Source organism: Pygocentrus nattereri, chromosome 27, assembly GCF_015220715.1.
Source record: "Pygocentrus nattereri isolate fPygNat1 chromosome 27, fPygNat1.pri, whole genome shotgun sequence".
Taxonomy (NCBI): domain Eukaryota; kingdom Metazoa; phylum Chordata; class Actinopteri; order Characiformes; family Serrasalmidae; genus Pygocentrus; species Pygocentrus nattereri.
This window is the reverse complement of record NC_051237.1, coordinates 19371707-19394273: the sequence shown is the minus strand read 5'-3', so window position 1 is coordinate 19394273 and position 22567 is coordinate 19371707. Positions and strand designations below refer to the sequence as shown.

The window sequence follows — 22567 nt, the reverse complement described above, 5'->3', positions numbered from 1 at the left end:
TTTTACTACGAAGCCACGCTGTTGTAACACGTGCAGAATGTGGCTTGGCATCGTCTCGCTGAAATAAGCAGGACGTCCCTGAAAAAGACGCTGCTTGGATGGCAGCAGATGTTGCTCCAAAACCTGTATGTACCTTTCAGCATTAATGGTGCCTTCACAGATGTGCAAGTTACCCCTGCCATGGGCACTAACAGCCCCCCCCACCATCAGAGATGCTGGCTTTTGAACTTTGCGCTGAAAACAATCCAGACAGTCCTTTTCCTCTTTGGCCCGGAGGACACGACGTCCATGATTTCCTAAAACAATTTAAAATGTGGACTCATCAGACCACAGGACACTTGTTGTTGATATGTGGCTTCACTTTGCTTGGCAGAGGTTTAACTTGCACTTGTAGACGGAGCGACGAACTGAGTTCACTGACAGTGGTTTTCTGAAGTGTTCCTGAGCCCATGTGGGAATATCCGTTACAGAATGATGTCTGTTTTTAATGCAGTGCCGCCTGAGGGGTCGAAGGTCACGGGCATTCAATGTTGGTTTACTTGCAGAGATTTCTCCAGATTCTCTGAATCTTTTGATGATATTATGGATTGTAGATGATGAAATCCCTAAATTCCTTGCAATTGCACGTTGAGAAACGTTGTTCTTAAACTGTTGAACTATTTGCTCACGCAGTTGTTCACAAAGTGGTGAACCTCGCCCGTCCTTGCTTGTGAACGACTGAGCCTTTCAGGGATGCTCCCTTTATACCCAATCATGACACTCACTTGTTTCCAATTAACCTGTTCACCTGTGGAATGTTCCAAACAGGTGTTTTTTTAGCATTCCTCAACTTTCCCAGTCTTTTTTTGTTGCCCCTGTCAGAACTTCTTTGGATTGTGTTGCAGGCATCAAATTCAAAATGAGTGAACATTTGCAAAAAACAATAAAGTTTATCCGTTTGAACATTAAATATCTTGTCTTTTTAGTGTGTTCAATTGAATAGAGATTGAAAAGGATTTGCAAATCATCGTATTCTGTTTTTATTTATGTTTTACACAACATCCCAACTTCATTGGAATTGGGGTTGTATGTATATCTGTGATGCAACCAGCTAGCATACATATACTACTTTTTCCCTTTCTCACTTGCAAAAAAAGTGGAAGGGTGCAAATGAGGAGCAAGGCTTCAGAATGGTCAAAAGTAACTCACATATTGGCCAGTAAATTTGCAATCAGTGTAAACAGATATACTCCCCCTTGTCAGACTGAAAAAACAATATTAAAAATGTGTTAAATATTAAATATTGCCCAGTATCTTAATGATACTAAAGATATATGACTTGATGATTATTTACCAAAAGTTGAACATAGTTCCAATAAAGTTAAAAGCTAGAAACACTCAACTGCTCGACCTGATCTGGACTGTGTGGGTGATTTAGACTGCACAGTGAATGCCCCTGGCATGAAGACAGCAAAGTAAACAAGCCAATGACAGAATCTTTTTTTCTGGCAAAAGTCAGACTTTGAATCATGCTTTATGCATTGGATTAAGTTCACACTGAACTGGTCCTAGCACCTAATGCAAGTAGGAATTTGTCCAAAACATTATATTTACAAAACTATAATGCTGTGGCTAGGTGGCTGTCATACACAACAAATTATTCAAGCTATGTCCGACAGCAGGCATGACAAAAGAAAGGCAAAAATCTGAAATGAAGAATAAAAGGAAGAGGAAATTAAATAAAAAAAAAAAAAATAGTAAATTATGAATGCTCTAAATCTAAATTGAAATACCCATTGCTGTTCCTTTGTTAGTCAATAGTAATGCTGGACTCTATAGATTATAGCAAAAAGAGATAATAAATGGCAACCTCTTTCACACACAGTGTAAGGTCCTCTCAGGGGGTATCTGGCCTGGGTGCCCAGGGTCTGAGTTAAAAGTCTCTGCCTGAATTACTTTCCTGATTCATCTATGCTATGGAGAATATGGAGAAAACTCCAAAGACGCCTAGGTTGCATAATCAATTTTCTGTCTGACATTTGGAAGTTTTTTGCTGTTTTGTTCTATGAATGTGTCAGAAAGTAAATTAATAACCAAAGCATTGTAATTGAATACAGTAGCACGACCGTGTCGTACGTCATGCATGTCTCTCTGAGGGCGGCACTCAGCAAGCTTCAGCTCTGAATCCCCTCACAGATGGGAGAAAACACGTTGTTAATCGCAGTAGCCTCATTTACAAAAGCCTTTCGGACTGAGAAGAGAAAAGAGTTCACAGCTGAACTACTTTCCTCAGCCCTGTTCTGCCCACATCAGCAGAAGCTGAAGTTTAGACTTTTTTAATGTGAGAGAAAAGTGGCAGAGAATTGCAATAGAGGAGGAAGGGAAATGCGAGTGAAAAGAGCAGAATACTGAAAGAGCGAGTGGGGGGGAGAGAGAGAGAGAGAGAGAGAGAGAGAGAGAGAGAGAGAGAGAGAGAGAGAGAGAGAGAGAGAGAGAGAGAGAGAGAGAGAGAGAGAGAGAGAGAGAGAGGCGAAGGAGGCCATGAATGAGAAGGTGTGTGTGTGTGTGTGTGTTCATTTTTAGACATTTTCAGGACAAAATGTAGATAAACCAGGCCTATAAATGCCACCTCCAAGATCCTTGTAAAATGCTTTTAATCAAAGCTACGTTTAATTTTTTAAACTGAAAAAGCAAAACTTGTTTTTTGTTACTGAACTGGCTGTTCCTTTGATATAGAGGTTGAGATTAGGGTCAGGCTTAGAAAAGCACAGTATTTACATGTACAGAACTGTTCAAATGTATATTACTGTTAAATTCATTTTGTATACACTGTGTGCACAATTATTAGGCAAGTCTTATTTTTGAGGATTATTTTTATTAATCACCAACTACAGCGCTCTCGGTTAATCCAAAATGTTAATAAACTTCAAACATGAATGTTTAAGAAAAATAAAGTGAAGTTTTGGCTTTCTTAGGAGAATCTATATGTGCACATTTATTGAGCAAATATAATGGTGCAGAATTATTACCCAGCTAAATGAAAAACACACATTTTCCCATCTCACTTTATTTTCATCTGTTCAAGTGAGAATTATAAACAAATGACTCAAAGCTTTCCAATGAACATTTCTGAATAAAAAAAAAAAATTAGTGACCAGTACAGCCGCCCTTCTCTTCACTAACAGTGATAAGCCTTCCATTGTCAGTTTCTTGATCTGTTGATGATCAACTTTTTGCGCAGCAGCAGCCGCAGCCTCCCAGACCCTGTTCAGAGAGGTGTCCTGTTTTCCTTCACTGTAAATCTCCCATTTAAGAACTGCCCACAGGTTCTCAATTGGGTTCAGGTCAGGTGAGGAAGGGGGCCATAGGTTTTTCATCTTTAACGTCTTTACTGGCGAGCCATGCAGAGGAGTCCTTGGATGCATGTGATGGAGCATCGTCCTGCATAAAAATCATCGTCTTGGTCATCGTGAAAGATGCAGATTCTTCCTGGACCACTGCTTAAAGAAAGTGTCTTCTAAAAACTGGCAGTAGGCTTGGGAGTTGATTTTGAGCCCATCTTCAACCCAAAAAGGTCCAACCAGCTCATCTTTGATAATACCAGCCCATACCAGTACCCCACCTCCACCTTGCTGGCGTCTGACTCGAAGTGGAGCTCTGTTACTGATCCAGCCACGGGCCCATCCATCTGGTCCGTCAAGAGTCACTCTCATTTCATCAGTCAATAAAACCTTTGAAAAAATCTGTCTTCAGATTCTTCTTGGACCAGTCTAGACACTTCAGCTTGTGTCTTGTTCAGTGGTAGTCGGGTTTCAGCCTTCCTTACCTGAGGAGTACCTGAGTGCTGAACATCTTGTACTTCTTGATACTCCAGCTAGGTTGCAGTTCTGGAATATGACAGCTGATATGATATGATAGCTTCACGCTTGATTCTTCTCAAATCCTTGGCAGTTAATTTGCGTCTTTTTTCTCAGCACGTTTCTTGCGACCCTGTTGACTATTTGCAACAAAACATTTGATGGTTCTGTGATCACGCCCCAAAATCTTAGCAATTTCAAGAGTTCTGCATCCCTCTGAGAGACTTTTGGTAATTTTTAACTCATTACACAGATACACATCACCATTATCCATTAAGCATTCAAGTTTATCCAGCTTGGAGTTAGAAAATATGCCTAAAAATGATAATATGGTGAAAATACTCACTTGCCTAATAATTGTGCACACAGTGTATAATAACAACTTATTGTACACTATATTGCCAAAAGTATTTGCTCTTCTGCCTTCACATGCATATGAACTTGAGTGACATCCCATTCTTAATCCATAGGGTTTAATATGATGTTGACCCATCCTTTGCAGCTATAACAGCTTTAACTCTTCTGAGAAGGCTTTCCGCAAGGTTCAGCGGTGTGTTCATGGGAAGCGCATTTGTGAGCTCAGACATTGATGTTGGACAAGAAGGCCTGGCTCCACTCGAATTCATCCCAAAGGTGTTCTATCAGGTTGAGGTCAGGACTCTGTGCAGGCCAGTCAAGCTCTTCCACACCAAACTCGCTCATCCATTTCTTTATGGGCCTTGCTTTGTGCACTGGTACGCACTCATGCTGAAACAGGAAGGGACCGTCCCCAAACTCTTCCCACAAAGTTGGGAGCAAGAAATTGTCCAAAATCACTTGGTCTGCTGAAGCATTAAGAGTTCCTTTCATTGGAAAACAACTCCTGAAAAACAACCCCACACCATAATCCCCCCTCCACCAAACTTTACACTCAGCACAATGCAGTTAGACAAGTACCGTTCTCCTGGCAACCGCAAAACCCAGACTCGTCCATCAGAATGCCAGATGGAGAAGCGTGATTGGTCACTCCAGAGAACACGTCTCCACTGCTCTAGAGTCTAGTGGCTGCGCTTTACACCACTACATTCAATACTTTGCATTGCACTTGCTGATGTAAGGCTTGGATGCAGCTGCTTGGCCATGGAAACCCATTCCATGAAGCTCTCTGCTGTTCTTGAGCTGATCTAAAGGCAAGATGAAGTTTGGAGGTCTGTAGCGATTGACTCTGCAGAAAGTTGGTGACCTCTGTGCATTATACGCTTTAGCATCCGCTGACCCCACTGACCTACACTGTTAGAAATAAAGGTAGTAGTGGTTTTAAGGTCCAATTGCGTGCCTTAAATAAGTATTTTCCAGTGGAACAGTAGATATTTGTATCTTTTTATGAACTAATTTTTAAAAACAGAACCATTTAATAAAAAGCCTGGAGATGAGTCAGGGTGTGTGGAGTCTGTACAACTTAGAAAATATCATTTCAGTGAATTATGGTACAATTATGTTCCATGACTAAAGGTACAGAGATGTACTCCTGAGGGTACCACCACAGTGACAAGAAGGGTACTGCCCCAATGACAGTGTCGTACTGAGAGAGTTATTCTGAGATTGTATCACTTCGTGGCTGAGTTGCTGTCATTCCCAATCGCTTCCACTTTGTACCACTGACAGTTGACTGTGGAATATTTAGTAGCGAGGAAATTTCACGACTAGACTTGTTGCAGAGGTGGCGTCCGATCATGGTACCACGCTGGAATTCACTGAGCTCCTGAGAGCAACTCATTCTTTCACTAATGTTTGTAGAAGCAGTCTGCAGGCCTAGGAGCTTGGTTTTATACACCTGTGGCCAGGGAAGTGATTGGAACACAATGATTCAATGATTTGGATGGGTGAGTGAATACGTATTGGAATATAGTGTATTTTAATATTACAAAATCCTCATCAAATGCATTTTAGGTGTTTTATTTCATATTTCAAGAATTTTGTGAAGAAGAAAATAAAATGATAAATAATATACTTTAATGATCATTGTGCATAAACTTTGATTTCTATTTACATTTAAGTATCTGCCTGAAGTATGATGGTCTCTGAATATTAATTTTATTATAAATTCCTTCTCAATGCTATATAGCTTTTTCAGAATATTCAAGAGCTTTGTTTATCATTTTGGACACATTAACATTTCTTCATTTTTATTTACAGCTCCCTAACTTTCCACTAAATATGTAACAGCTGTGAAATTGCACAGGACTAATACATTACTATAATTTTATTAATTTATCTGCAACCAAGTTGGTTTAATATTGTTGTGACTGTGATTCCAATCTAGTATAGATTGTCTTGATGGAAAAAGAAAAAAAACAAAGCAGGGAGTGTATTTGGCTTTTTGTGAGCTCTAGATGTCTCCAGGATGAAGAATATTTTGACATGAATACATTTGGCTAGTGCCCATATAAATAACAATAAATTTTATTGTTATTTATTTATATATTTTGTCTATGATTCTGCTTTTATTTGGAACAGTAAAAAAATTTTGTTTGCATACTGAGGTGAGACATTATAGAGGTCAGAGGAAACACCTCATGAAGATAGGAATACATATTTGCATATATGTTTGTGAGTGTGTGTGTATGGGATAGGTGTGGTATATTGGGTAAAGTATTCCCTGAACGCTGGCCTGCTGTCTGGCGATGAATGTTAAAGGCAGCAGCTCGACAGCCCATCCCAGAGGAGAACTCCATCTCTCTCTTTTTATCCCTCCATCCATCCATCCATTCAGCCTGGGTCATAACCTCCTGTCCCACAGTCCTACAATGTCCCACAACCAGCCTGATGCAGCTGAGAGTGCCAGTTTTGTTTGATCGTGTGAGTGTGCGTCTTTGAGAGGATTTTTTAATATCATTTTGAAATTCTGACAGTTCAACTAAAGTTAACACTGCAACATGAAATTAAAACACTCTTACATCATCCCAGAATCAAGAAGGTGAACTGACCTATTCATGCTGTACTCACTAATGCGTTCTTTTATAGCTACTCCTGCTGGGTTGGACAAGCTTCACAGAATGCTGGCCAAATTTGCACTTTTTAACTTAATATATTAACCAGTTTTATAAAAATACTTCTACAATGTGTTCTATAAAGCGTTTCCAACCTACCAACAATTGCTACAAAAATGCATTTGTGGGCTGACCTGGAGTCCTTTTCTGGAAATCATCAGAACCCCATTATGGCAGTAAAAGTTGAGACAGAACAGTGTTGGCTGGTGTACAGTCTAACAGTGCTGCAGCAGGATCTGCACCAGGTGAGTCTTTATAACTGCTAATAAGTCCATTTGTCTCCAAATGATTAATGTCTGTCTTCTTTCCCTTTGACTTTTTGTTAAATAACTAAGTGAGATTGTTTTCTGTGTTTCAGGGTTGGTGAATTAGCAATTACACTCTGCAGTATCTCTAGTATTTATGACCATTTATTGTTAAAACTGTGTTAGAACAATCAGCAGAGCCTAATTTTACTGCAAAGGAGGATTATTTTATTTTTACCTAAAAATCTAATTCCCCTGTGGAGCCACAACAGAACAGCTGAAGAGCTTTGTGTTGCGAACCCCTGGTCTAGATCATCTGCCTTGTTGAAGAGCTTATTTGGATTCCAGCATCTCATGTCCTGAAACAAAAGGTCTATGCAGTGTTTTTCTATGGTGCTGCTAAATAAGTAGATAATGTCAGTACTTCTCAGCTTATGAACAAAATGCTGTAAAGTTTTTAAACATCTGAAGAACCATATAATTTTAATACATTTTCTTGTTCTCCATATAAATGATATCATCTGTATTGGAGATAAATAATGTTAAATAGGTTTAAGGACCTTCAGGTTTCAAATAAATTGTTCTTGTATGGGGTTTAATCTTAATGATTATAAGACCAGTAATAAAGATACCTAGGCTGCATAGAGACCAAGATGCATTTTGAATCTGTCAAATGTACTGGCTGTTATTTTATTTAAGGCCAGTACCCCTGATAACCAAGGTAAAGTTTTTAGGGAAAAACACTCCATCTTTCAGCTCTTGAAATGTCCCTATTTATTTCTTATGTAGAAAATACACTAGATTGAAGCATTTGTTGATTGATTATAAAAGCCCATAATGGAAATCCAAAAAACACTGGGGTTCTCTCACTAAAACCTGGCCATTTCCACCTCTAGATACCACATATCCTCTAGCTGCACCTTTGCTTACTGCTTGAAAACACACAAAGCCCAACTATGCAAGCACAAAACAACATGCATCCAATATATTGATCTATGCACACAAGCATATCAGTTTGGTCAGTTTTTGCATTTGAAATCAGGTTTGAAGTGGCTGTTCAAGACATTTGATAAATCAGACAATGATGAAACAAATAATTTGTTGCCCTACTCAGTACATTTTGCCTTCTAGCCCTGCTGTTTTGTATGGGGCAGGGGGTCTTTGACTTAGCAAAGCAAGCTAGCAAGAAAGTACTTGACACACCGTCCTACATTCACTACACATGCTTACACACATCCACAAATCAAACATATAGGACACACAAATATACCTACCGTTCCCGTCCAGATAGAGACCCCATCTGGCTTCCTGTCAGTTTATGCATAATTGGATAGATTGAATACCTCACCAGAGAAATAAATGTATTGCTCAAGGGTGCGCTTGTGTGAATGTGTGTTAGCATGCGCATGTAATCTTGTGTAAGTTTTGGACACAGAGGGTCCTTGATCAATCACATTCATGAATCAGAACACTGCTTGTTCATTTTGCCTTAAAAAGTGGAGGCTTGCTTGCAGAATCAGAATCAAATGTGGCCAAGTAAGATGTTGCTTGCAAGTAATTTGTCTTGGCACTGACTCACATTAAGAGAAAAAAAGTCATTAAAAATAATATAGAGGTGTGTATAATTTTGGTGTTTGGGAGTTTAGTGTGCTGGGCAAATGGGTACAATTACAGCTATATGCCCAAAATGTTCAAATTATGTTGACATGACAAAACAGACAACCATTGCCATGACATATTTTCAGACTATATACAATAAAAATGCTTTGATAATGAAAACACTAGTCGGCTTAACCAACTGAACTTTAGGTGATCCTAGCACCAAAGTGATATGCACAGGCTACAGTGTTTCTTCAGATGTTTGTTGAGATAAGCTAGGAAATGAGGGGCGTTAAAATATGCGGACAAACTAACCCGCCCCGGCCGCCTCTACAGACTAACCTAGTTAGATTTATTTTAACAAGAACATTTTTTTTCAGAATACTCCTGTATTTCCTTCAAAAGCATGAATTTTTGAGAAAGTTTGGCAATAAATGACAACTATGAAAAGAAAAGACACAAACGTGAACTACACAGCTAGGGCGCAGTAGGGTACTGAAACAAGATCATATTTACTCTTTTTTATTTGCACTTTGGATTAATGTTTTTTATCCGCCATTGTGTCTAGTAGGATTTTAACTGGAGTAACCACTGCAGTAGTATGCAAAGGTTTGGGCACTCTTGAACAAATGACATGTTTTGTTGATTTAATAAGTGAAAAGGAGTTAAAACATCATCTACAGAGAACACACTTCTGCTCATTTTAATGCATAATTACTGTTTATTTGCTGACTTTGACATTTGGTCACTGTCCAAAGAAAACCATATACCTCCAAAATGGTAACTCTACAAGAGAAGTCAAAAACCTTCTTAACTGTTCATGCAAGTTAATGCGAAAATGACTTATTCCAGACTAATTCCATAACAACAAATCATGTTATTTGGGTCGTATGACTGTACACGCAGACTGAGTGGTACGAACATTATGGAACATGTGGAACAATATTAAGAGTGTGGAAAGAATAGGCAGTTGGGGAGTAGAAAATGGAGAGAAGTGGGCATATTTCTCTGCTGTCCCAGATTGTTTTCATGTCCCTACACACACACACGCATACATACACACATACACCCACACACCCCCCAGCTCATGTCCCAAACTGTAACACCTGAGAGCTATTTAAAGAGCTGGTATGATTAGTGAGGGGAGCAGGAGCACAAGGAGAGGGAGACGGAATGGCTGATGGGAGGTGGAAAGAAGAGGGAGGGAACAACTGGCCAGGAAAAAAAAAAAAAGTGTCAGAAGGAAGGGGGGGGGGTGGGTCAGGAAAGATTCTGGAGCTTTCTATTCTAAAGGGATCGCCTTTATTTGAGGCGTTTCCTCGTACAATCCATCGTGTGTGGATGCATGTGGAAAGCTTCACGGGTATCACCTTACGAGGTGATCATACAGCACCAAGGTTATCCTTGTCTCCATGGTAAATTTGCTATGTAGGTTACGAGATACTGTACACTTAGGAATGTCCCATTTACAGTTTCTGCTTTAACTGTTCTCTAGTTCTGCATTCTGTTTGGCTGAATTATTGAAATGGTCGTGCTGCTGCATAATGGCCGTCAACGCCGTTTACCTCGCCAAGCTGAAAGTGTTTGGTTGAGACAGCCTGTTGACCTCTAGAACACAGGTGCCATCAATCACCAGCCAGTTTAGAATTCAGCTATTACTACCGCAGTGTGAAAAGGGCCATTAGGACTGTCCTCATTCAGTACACACAGCCTGGCTGTAGCACAATGGAGCGGATGTTGTCCACCGCAAACAAGCTAATTTATTTCACTACTTAACAGCTTACGCTGGCATTAATTAAAGGATCATTTCTCTGATTTTTTCAACAATTTTATATGATTCACTCATTAAGAGGTTAACAAAATCATTGGTCTGTTGTGAAATTGTAGAGAAACTTCCTGACTCTGATTTCTTTACAGTGGTGATGATAGGAACCAGGGGTTGTAGCAAAAATACCCATTTTATTTACAATCCAGAACAATCTACTTTTTAAAATACCTCTAAAGTATTCTAAAACAATGTCTCAGACCAGGCAAAGTATTCTTAACTTCTTCATATAATAGCTTCCTGTGATGGAGTTATTAGAGGCATTAAACTCCTCAGACACCTGGTTCCCTTACATGACCCTTCGACGTCTAGGGGAACAGTGGCCTACATGTTGCTGTGCAGTTAAAATGTAACTACACAACTGCATGATTTATTGCATTGCATTGCATTGTTACTTCATAAATTATATTTACATTCAATTATCAACAGATGAAAAAAAATTAAAAATGAAAGGCCAAGACTTTCTTGCAAAAAAAGATTGCTTGCTCAACACTAACTTTTCATCAAAATGACAAAATTAACTAAAAGTGGTATTGATTAGAAGTTTCAATAGAATTTCTCCAGTTTTCATTGAGTTATGAATGAGAAACAATCAATATCAAATTGCATCATTCAATAGTAGTAACTTACAAAAGTGGAATATTGAAGGGACAAAATGAGAAATGTAACCCTGCCTCCATTGTAGACACACACATCCTACACCAGTGCTTGACACTTTCTAGAGTGAGTTTTTCTGGTTTAAAGACTGGTTTAAGGGGGTAGGGGGTGCATCTGGAAGGTGGAAATAAACAGTGGAGAGAATGGATTACCTAAATGGCAGAAATGACTAAGATCAACAAGGTAAAAACTACATTTAGTAGCTACCTGGCTATCAGAAAACCTAATTTTTTAATGTAGGGCATCCTACACGTGCTGAATAAAGATAGAACCACTGTTTTCTTTATGATCTTGTTTGACAACTGAGGGAAGGCTTGCATGAATGCTAGTTTGGTTGTATTTAATAGCCTGTAGCAGAGTGGCAAGGCCGGCAGTCAGGATTGGTTGACAACACAGGCTGTACATTTTTGCATAATGCATGCTGGGTTTTGTAGTCAGAAAACATTGTTGAAGGAAAACAGAAAAACAATATAAAATCCTTAATCCTGTCAAACTAATGAGGCTAAAAAATATAATGCGACACTACAGAATATTAATTAACATGATAACTAACATATCAAATTCTTACCTTTCCACATAATCTGGCAACTGAATTCACCCCAGTGTTAATCCTTCTTTTCTCCTTCATTAAATTCTTGTAAAGTCGTATTCAAGATGAACACATGAATGAATACAAACGTACAAAGAACCGTTAGGGGAAATAAATGGTTGAAGTTGTTTAAATGGATCACAGGTGGTACATCAATACGCATGAAATTGCTGGGAAAATCTGAGCACACATTGGTTAATAAGCATATTCACATGACTTCATAATGGGTTGGATAACAAATAGCATGATGCTTAGATTGACAATGCAATGGACTCTAGAATGCCTTTCATTTTCTGGATCTCTGTCAGTGAGACAGAGAGAAAGAAAGAGAGAGGGAGAATGAGTAAGATCCATCTGTATTCTGCTCTGTCTCATGGGGAAACAAGAAGCCCTTGTGGGACTAGCAAAAAATACAGTGGCCTTTGGAAGCCAGCCCACGGTTTCACTTCCATTGCAATCCTATGATTACATTTTCACTGAGAGAAGAATATAGAATAGAAGAGGAGCATGCCCTGTACTAGCCAGTGAGCATTTTCATCAATGCTTTCACATAAGTGAGCGTGTTTGCACATAAACAAGCAATACAATCATTATCTGATTGCAGCAGTGGCCTATGACAAGTGGAATTTTAAAAAATTAATGATGAAAGTAGTGAGATTAAAAATACATGTTAAATAAAAATTAATGAATAAAATGCGCATAAATTACAATATTTTGTGACAGAGGGTTAGTTGATTTGATAAAATCAACTGTAGTTGAAAATATGAAACATTTATCAACAAGATGGTCTTAAATGTCCAAATGTCCGTCAGAAAGTTCTGCCCGTCTATGCAGAGTGAAATGTGTATCATGATGTATGTAATGATGACAGTTATGGTCGCCTTCAAAGGTCATTCTCCATGTCTTTTAACGAGTCAGAAAGGCTCGAGCAGAACGAGCAGAAAGCTGCCTTGGAAGCAGTAAACAAAAACGTATTATGTATTTTGAGTGATTTATAAACCCCCACATAAACTCATATATAAGCACTTGCAGGTAAATACTATAAGTATATTCTTCTATTATGCTAGTAATAATTCGAATTTAATGTCATGTCTTTCTTCTTCTGAGGGTTAATCGTTGGGTTTCAACGGCACAGTTGCCTTCTTTGATTACTTATTCTGATTTTGCTCAACAGAAGTCAACAAACAGCCAAGAAGAACATATTTTAGGGGTCTGTTTTCAAGATCGGGTGGCACGGTGGCGTGGTGGGTAGCGCTGTCGCCTCACAGCGAGGAGGGCCTGGGTTCGATTCCCTGGTCAGGTGATCAGGGTCCTCTCTGTGTGGAGTTTGCATATTCTCCCCGTGTCTGTGTGGGTTTCCTCCGGGTTCTCCGGTTTCCTCCCACAGTCCAAAGACATGCAGTCAGGCCAACTGGACATGCTAAATTGCCCCTGGGTGTGAGTGACTGTCTGTGTCTGCCTGCCCTGCGATGGACTGGCGACCTGTCCAGGGTGTATCCTGCCTTCTGCCTGAAGACTGCTGGGATAGGCTCCAGCACCCCCCCGCGACCCTGATGGAGAAGCAGCTTAGAAAATGGATGGATGGATGTTTTCAAGATTTGTTGTTGAGCTCATGCCTCATTGTGCTATTCTGTCACTGTTTATGTTGCTTCACACTCATTTCTGAGGACATTTCTGTGCACATTTTATATTAGAGATTAAAGAAATATGAATGACTTTAATAGTTCCATCACATTGCTTTATTAGATAAGTAAATACACATGTCACTCAAATAATTGCCAAAATCTGTTTTTTCAGTAAATGCCACCATCAGTGTTATGTCGATGGTGTTACCATATGTCAGTGGTGCTATGTCAGTGATGTTATGTCAGTGGTATTACGTCACTGGTGCTGAGTCAGTGGTGTTGAGTCAGTGGTGTTGAGTCAGTTATGATACCTCAGTAGTGTTGAGTCAGTGGTATTACGTCAGCGATGTTGCATATTGTGGTGAGTTCTGCTTTTTTTGCCATAAGAAATCAACAAGTGAATCAGAAGAATTATATATGAAGATTTCAGCACTAAGCAGGAAAAAATGTGGAACTAGAACAGCCCATCATTCTCCCCACCCTTTCCTTCCCTTTATCCCTCCCTTTTTCTCTACATGGTCTTTCTGTCTCTATCCTTGTTTTTCCTCCCTGGCTGTTGCTCTTTTTTAACAGCCCTCCCTCCCTCTCTCTCTAATGGTGACTGATGAGCTGTCTGAGTGCTGTGGGAAGTTCAGTGTTTTAGCCTCCTCAGGTAGAACAGCACACTGAAGTCTCTGTACAGCAGTTTCAGAAGAGAAGACACACCACATGTTCATATCAACACATAGCCATTCTTTATCCACATGTTGAGGTGGGCTTGTGCCATAAGACGTGGACATACTAAGCAAGCAAATATGCTTAATTTGGCGCAGACAGGAAGAATGGATGTCTGTAGCATTAAGTTTCTATGACACAATGAGAGCAGGCTGCCTGATATGCAACCATTTCCTGACCAAGGTGTCATCCATTTTGCCTATAATTGTGCTAAACGAACCATTACCAAAAATCTTCTTGTAAAAGACGGCTCACCTAAATGATGGTTAATCTCTCCCCCTCTCTCTTTCTCTCCATACCAGACAAACACTCATACACTGCTTCAGTGTAATTACCCGCCATATGCCACCACTGACAGGTACCTGCACGAAAAGAGCACGAATTTTTGTCGTGACTGAATAGCAATCAATGGTAGTACACCACCATTTTGCTGCACTCTCTCTGAGTCTTAATATCTAGATCATTTCCCGATTGTTCGCCATAGAACGTTATGGATGGTGACAATAAGCAACCTCTATGGACACTTTCCACATGTAGCTCTTATATCCTGAGACCGACTTTAAAATTCCCAATTCGCCTTCCCCATAAGGTTCATATTTAGCTCTGCTGATGTTGTTATTTACTGTGTGATGGAAGCTATTTTCAGTCATTTTGGTGCCATTCTCTGCCATTTTACCTGCAGTCCCTCAAGGACAAATTGAGGTCCCTCAGGTACATTGCCACAGCCGGGTGCTGTGCAAACTTCACAGCCCTCAGGATGCTGTAGCCCTTCAGGAGAATACTTGTGGTGAGAGTGTTCCATTAGTGTTATATTTAGCTTTGCACTAAACTAAGGTTTCAGATCTGATTGAAATGGCATATGCACAGAGCAGGTAGCACTGTCCAAATAAACTCTTAAAAAAGTGCCAAAAAGGGTTCTTTCCGAGACACAATAGGAGTTACCAATCTTATCCACAAAGGGCCAGTGTGGCTGCAGGTTTTTATTTCAATCAGCAAAAGAACATCTGATTCCACTTCTTTAATCTGTTGATCTCAGCCTTCAAACGGATGGTTAGTCATATGAGGAGTGCTGCTCTCTTGGAATGAAACTTTACAGCCACACCGCTCCATGGTGGATAAGACTGGTGACCCCTGCTTTAGAAGAAGCACCTTTGGTTCCCTAAAGAACTGTTCAATTGGTGGTTCTTTGAGTAACTGTTTTGGTTACTCATGTTTGAAGATCTGCCACATAATGGAATGGTTTTTGTCCTACAGTCTTAAAAAAGCTGCCAAAAGAGTTTTTTTTTTTTGCACAATGCCATAGAAGAAACACCATCACTTCTTGAAATAACCTTTTATTGGATGGTTCTTTGAGAAACCATTTCTGTAAATAAGATGTGAAAATGTGAAAAACTTTTAGGGTTGAAGAATCTCCATGTAATTTAAAATGTGCCACAAAAAGTTCACCATTTGCTTCCTTTATTTTTCAAAATAAAGGTAGCAACAGTAACTTAAAAGTGTTATTTGAAGTTATGCCATAGAACACCGCTCCTGGCTCCCTACAATGGGGGGTTTCACTAAAGAATTATTTTTGCAAACGAGATGTGAAAGTGTGAGCCGTTTTTAACTAAGTGTGAGTGTAAACAATATTTTAAAGGTTTAAAGAACTTCCCATGATTCAAATGAATGCATTGGGTCTAGATCTATTTAAAGGTTTGTCATAGAACCTTTACATTATGAGGAAGATCTTTAAACTTTGTAATGGTTGTTCACACTAACACATCTTAACGAAATAAACGGTTCTTTAAAGAAGCATTGATTTAAATTTTCTTGAAGGAACCGAAATTGGTTCTTCTATGGCATCACAAAAACCTTTATTTTTAAGATGCACTAAGCCATAGAAAAAGTACTTCTGGTTCCGTAAAGAAGGATCTTTTTTAAACATCCTTATGTGGCACATAAGGACCACACTTGGTTCCCTAAAGAACCACGCCTGGAAAAGGGATTTGTGGTTTTGAAGAACATTTCACAGACCTAAAGAAATGGTTCCTCAAGGGTTCTTTAGTAAAGAAAAGATCCCTTGGCATGATTAAAGGGTTCTTTGCATCGTCAAAGGGTTCTTCAGATTGATGACTTTTTGAAAATGGTTCGGTATAGAACCAAAAAGGGGTTCTGCTATAGGAGCTTACAGTAGGAGCTTGAAGAACCTTCTTTTTAAAGAGTATAGGAAGAACCTTCAAGCAAACTTAAGAAGCGTTATCATGTGGAGGTTCTTTAAACATTGTGAACATAATTCACACTCATGCGTCTCATTTACAGAAATGATTCTCTAAAGAACCATCCACTGAAAGGTTCTTCAGGGCAGTTGTCCCCCAGATGGTCTTAATTTTTGCTCCAACTTAAAATGCATAGATCAAAAATGTGAGCCACTGGGAGCTGGTTTGAGAACTGCTGCTTTAGGGAACTAAAATTTGTTCTTTTATGGCACTGTGCAAAGAACCACTACAACTCAGAAAGATAAGCGGTTTAGAGGATGTGTGCGCGTGTGTGTGTGTGTGTGTGTGTGTGTGTGTGTGTGTGTGTGTGTAAAGAACCCATTAGGCACCTTTATGGTTAAGAGTGCAGAACCATGCATCCAAGCTGTGAACCTTTAAAGAAGTGGTCCACCGTGCATGCATTCAGATGCTAAACTGACGAGGCTCTGTAGGCTTAACAGAGTTTCCTGCACTTACACAAAGCCTGATTGTTCCAGCAGAATAAGTACACGAGTCAGACCAGTGTCTTCATATCTATGATTAGTTACGGTGCTTCACACCGGGGACTGTGAGCAAGGTGAGCTCATTTGACAACCAACCAAAGACGCGCCTCGAGATGAAATCCCACCTGACTCCACCAATGTGTTACCAATTAAATTTGATCGATGCTGGTCGCTACCAACAGCGGGAAAAGTTTATGCATCTCCTCTGAGCATATGATATCCAACATTACTTTCTTATTTGGGTCCTCACAGATTCCATACTCCCCACCCACACAGCACGAATCAGCAGACTACAGGATAATTAATCCGTTTTCTGACTCAGTCTCGGCGGGAGCGGACTCAGATCCAGAACACTGTCTAATTTAACGCACCTAATTCAACTCCTGAGCTCATGACTAAGACCTCTATGAGAGTTAGATAAGAGAGATCTTTGCAGGACTGTAGTCCTTCAGGACTTGACTATTACTCCCCTGCACTGTCTGTCCTGCAGACATCATGAAGGGAACTCCCTCATGCTCTGTCCATGGTGCTGACCATGCAAATCCCCTTTCTTCTGTATTTCAGGAGCTTCAGGGGCTCCCTCAGATCCTTTACAGCCCTGACCACGTTTCCATAATAACGCTTCCTGTTGAAGCCGAAACAATTCATTAATTATGTCATTTGATTATTAATTAGATCAATTACAAATCATTCAAATGTCATTTTTGGGTCAGTTGTGATCTTTGCTCCTCTTTGACTTTTACAGGCGCTGAATTCGACTTCATATCTCTGAATAACCGCATATGTACGTCACACGATGCACATTTTCATATTCAGTCTACTCCTAATCTGAACTCTGAACAGCGTCTAAAACTTTATCCAGGCAGCAGCTAATTACGCCGAAAAGCGCCGTAATGACTCACGTGTGCCGTCAAAGCGCGTGGCTATGGTGTCCAGAAAGGTGTTCTGAGGCGCGAGCAGTCCCTTCATAACAGGCATTTTCGCGCGCAGTGGTCGAAGTCCCCATCAAAGTTACGGAGCGTCACCGGAGCCGAGGCTGGACGAGATGAAGAGTAGTCCAGGAACGAAACAGCCGCGCCGCGCTTCGCAGGGCCGGACAGGTCTGTGTCCGTCTGAAGTGTGAGCGAAGCGGCTGAATGAGAAGCGCGCGCCCGCGGGTGCACATCAGGTGAGCGGCTGTGAACAAGCGCGAGGAGATGCACGAGCGCGAGGACTCACTCAACACTGTTCAGCATCCTAACGACCCACTCCACCTTCTCCACCCTCTTACACAGCAAGTCCTCACAGCTTACCGAGGAGGTGAGCAAAAAAAAACAAAAAAAAAAAACAATAATAATAATAATATATTTGTATAGTAACTTTAATTTCCTACATGTTTACTTCTTATCTTTTCTACATTCGATATATATTTTATAATATAATATTGTATATATATATATATATATATATATATATATATATATATATATATATATATATATATATATATATATATATATATATATATATATATATAAAATATAAAAACAGCAACTTTGCCTTACAAAAGAGAAAAACAGGCCATTAATACGCTAACCTACAGAGCTCGCATTGGCCTACTTATCTTTGGCATTTCCAACCACGCTTGACGAGCTATATGCTCCGGCTGCGTCTCAAAACGATTCCTAGCTGTACACGTTGTGACTTATCTACAAGTGATGTGAATCAGCTGTAGAAGTTACAATGTGAGAGGAGCCCGAGTTCCTCAAACATCGGGCAACCCCTTCAGGAAGACGTGTGACGTCACACGTAAACAACCGGCACGATTAACTTCGAAAGCAGCAACGAGCTAAATGCTAAATCTATGACAAGCTAGCGGCTGAAAAGGAGCTTCATATAAACTACATGAATTCGACAGAATTCATGACTTTATATCAGTTTCATGTTTTCATTCATCAATGTTCTTTCATTTCAGTGGCCAGCATGAATTACACAAATAGACCTTATCATACAACCATCCTGTGGTGTCAGTGATTTCTGACAGCTGGCCTAGCTGTGAACTAAAGGCTAATGAGCCTGCCTTTATGAGCAAGTGGGAACTGTATAGTTTCCAATTTCCAACATCTGAGTGAAAAATCCATTTGAATGTTCCTCCCTCTCTGAAAGCTCCAACTTTTCTAACTTGCTATTCTGTGATGTTGTTTCAACAAGAGACCTTAATAGTGTATTAAAAGCTTTTTAAACAGACGTTTGAGTTTCTCGTTAAGTGACCCTTATTAGTCCCACAACAGGGAAATTTCACCTCCTCATTTAACCCATCCATGGAGTGAAACACCACATATACACTAGTGAGAACACACCAGGGGACAGTGAGCACACTTGCCAGGAGCAGTGGGCAGCCCTATCTGCAGCAGTGGGGGGTTTGGTGTCTTGCTCAAGGACACCTCAGTCATGTGCTGTCAGCTCTGGGGATCGAACCAGCAACCTTCCGGTCACAGGGCTGGTTCCCTAACCTCCAGCCCAAGACTGCCCGCAAAGTCATATGCTAATTCTATATGATGTTGCTAAAACATATTTGCATAATCGTAAGTTTTCGCTGCCAGTGCAATATTTTTGGTCAATTTGTGTCTTTGTATTAACAGTGAACTGCAATAGCCATCAGCCACTTTACCAATAAATGAATCGCTAACAAGACAACCCTATGACAAAAATGTAAATATTTTTAGAAGTTTTCATATGTGCACAGCAGGCAAACAAGACTTAGGTGGGAAGCAGGAGATTCAGAATACTCCGAGCTCCTTGTTAGCATGAAGGCAGCATTACTACAACCTGGTTTTATTCTGGTTTCAATCAGCACAAAATAGACAAAAAAAAAAATCTCCAAACAGTCCACACTAAAGCAGCTATCGTTTTCAAAAGTTCCTCCCACCTCCATAATACATCATTACAAGGAGCTTTTTGTAGTCTTTAAAGTGAAAAATGTCACTCTAGAGAACAACTGCAGCACCACTGTGGGATGTGAATAGACACATTCACAACAAGTGCAATGGTTAAATAATGATCATGTTTTATAGACTAGGAGTGTGACTTCAGACATGAAGCAAGATGCCTTTCAGTTTTATGTCAAGACCCAATAGCAATAAGGTACTCCAATCAATTCTATGAAAGATATACTTTCAGCTAATGTCACATGTGTGAATTATCATTACCTGTGTGAGCTATAAAAAATTGAAACTTACAACCCCAATTCCAAAAAAACTTTGGACGCTGTGCAGAACATAAATAAAAACAGAATGCAATAATATGCAAAGCATGTTTTTAGAGGAAAACACTACAAAGACAATATATCAAATGTTGAAACACAAATTTTATTGTTTTTTTTTTAATATATGCCCATTCTGAATTTGATGCCAACAACATGTTCCCATAAAGTTGGGACGGGGGGCATGTTTACCATTGTGTTTCATCACCTCTTCTTTCAACAACACTCTGTTTGGGAATTGAGACCAATTGCTGTAATTTTGAAAGTGAAAAGTTTTCCCATTCTTGCTTAACATAAGATTCCAGCTGCTCAACAGTTCAGGGTCTTTTGTGGTGTTTTTCATTTCATAATGTTTTCAGTAGGTGACTGGTCTGGACTGCAGGCAGGCCTGTTTAGCACCCCGGATCTTTTAATACAAAGCCATGCTGTTGTAATACATGCAGAATGTGGTTTTACATTGTCTTGCTGAAAAAAGTAAGGCCTTCCCTGAAAACGACATCATCGGAATGGCAGCATATATTGTCAAAACATGTATATAGCATTCAGCATTAATGGTGCCTTTACAAATGCGCTTGTCACTCATGCCATGTGCACTAATGCACTATAATACTATCATGAATACTGGCTTTTGAACTATGCGCCTATAACAAGCTGAACAGTGTTTAACAAAGAGGACACAGTGTCCTTGATTTCTAAATAAATTTCAAATGTTGAATTGTCAGACCACAGAGCACTTTTCCACTTCTCCTCAGTCCATTTTAAATGAGCTCGGGCCCAGAGATGGTGCCACCGTTTCTGGATCCTGTATATGTACAGTTTCCTCTTTGCGTTTTACAGTTTTAATAAGCATTTGTGGATGCAGTGACAAACTGTTTTCACAGTCATATTCAGACGTGTCCCTGAGCCCATGAGGTGCCCACTACAGAATCATGTCCGTTTTTAATGCGGTGCCACCTGAGGGCCCAAAGATCACAGCCAGCAAATACTGATTGTTGGCCTTGTCCCTTGCTTACAGACATTTCTCCAAATTCTCTGAATCTTTTAATGTTATTATGTACTGTAGATGATGGATAGCAAAAGTTTTTTGTTTTTATGTTGAGAAACGTTATTCTTGAATTGTTTGATTGTGGAGTCTTTCACAGAGTGGTGAACCCCTCTCTTTAACCTCTGAAAGGCTCAGCCTCTCTGGGATGCTCTTTTTATGTCCAGTCATGTTACTGACCTGTTACCAATTAACCACTAGATGTTTTTTAGCATTAAATAACTTTATCAGCCTTTTGTTGCCCTCATCCCAACTTTTCTGAAATGTGTTGTTGGCATCAAATTCAAAATGGGCAAATATTTTTCAAAAAACAATAAAATTTCTCAGTTTCAACATTTGATATGTTGCCTTTGTACTATTTTCTATATAATTAAATATAGTGTTTAAATGATTTACACACCATTGTATCTTGTTTTTATTTACATTTTGCACAGCATCCCAACTTTTTTGGAAAAGGGGTTTGGAAATTGCTATGTAACATTAACTAATGTTAGCTTATGAGAACGGTAAATGTTAGCAGAGCAATCTGTTAATTAGCTAAACTCTTATCAAGTTCAGTTAAGATAGAAATTAATGTGCAAACCACTGGGAAAACAGTAAATAGTTGAGATGTTTACAAGTGGTTAAGGGGATTCATCCAATCCATTTTTAAAGTTGCTGTGTTCCACATTTCCTTCAAAAAATGCGTTATGTGTAAATTATGTGCTGAAGCTCAAGTGGGTGGAAGGGAGGTTGAAGAGAAAATGGAATTGGGGTTTAGTTGTCAGTTAGTTTGATTTACAAAGCATTCTGTTGTACACCAGATTGGTTAGAGTACACATTTAGCCATGAAAGTCTTGGCCCTCTGATTATAATCACCTCCACCATATATTTGAATCGTAAAAGCTAAGATAGGCTCTGTGCTGGTGTTCATGGCCTTTGGTGGTTCCCAATAACCCACATACAGAAGTGGAGATAACCACACAGTATTAAGGAAACACATTAATGCCCTCTGTAGGCTGCATAATGTGAACTGACTGCCACATGTGGGTTTCCGTTTGGTGTTTGTACTCCTTGTGAGCTCCGGGTGAGCAAGAGCAATAAGGCTTTACACACTAGCCGTGTAACAATTGTAGACAACTTATGGTGCTGAATAACCACAGTGTTGATATCAACAGTAAATTAACACCCAAGTGCTTATTCATTATATCTAATGTGTTCAATCACCAGGAACTACATGTTGAATTAACCCAGCATTAACACATACAATATTTAATTAGGAGGGTTGGATTTTATTGACACCTACACAATTTAATTACCAACAACACTATTAGCATCTACTTATTTGTGTATAGTTGGGCTTAAATGAACACTGTAGGTCTTAAGTCAACCTTTTCTTTCTATTATGAAGATATTAATCAGACCAGTTCAATTGGGCAGTGAGTGACC

The 22567-nt window shown here is 39.6% G+C and overlaps 1 protein-coding gene across 2 annotated transcripts in view; it reads right to left on the bottom strand.

Moving 5' to 3' along the window:
• Positions 1–18146, bottom strand: part of kcnh8 (potassium voltage-gated channel, subfamily H (eag-related), member 8) — a 121363-nt gene extending 103217 nt beyond the window's left edge. For both annotated transcript variants that reach the window (XM_037535540.1, XM_037535541.1), the window contains exon 1: positions 17759–18146. In XM_037535540.1, the coding sequence (XP_037391437.1) occupies positions 17759–17834 (76 nt within the window). In that variant the 5' untranslated portion in view covers positions 17835–18146. The remainder of the gene's footprint in view (positions 1–17758) is intronic.
• Positions 18147–22567: the final 4421 nt, after the last annotated feature.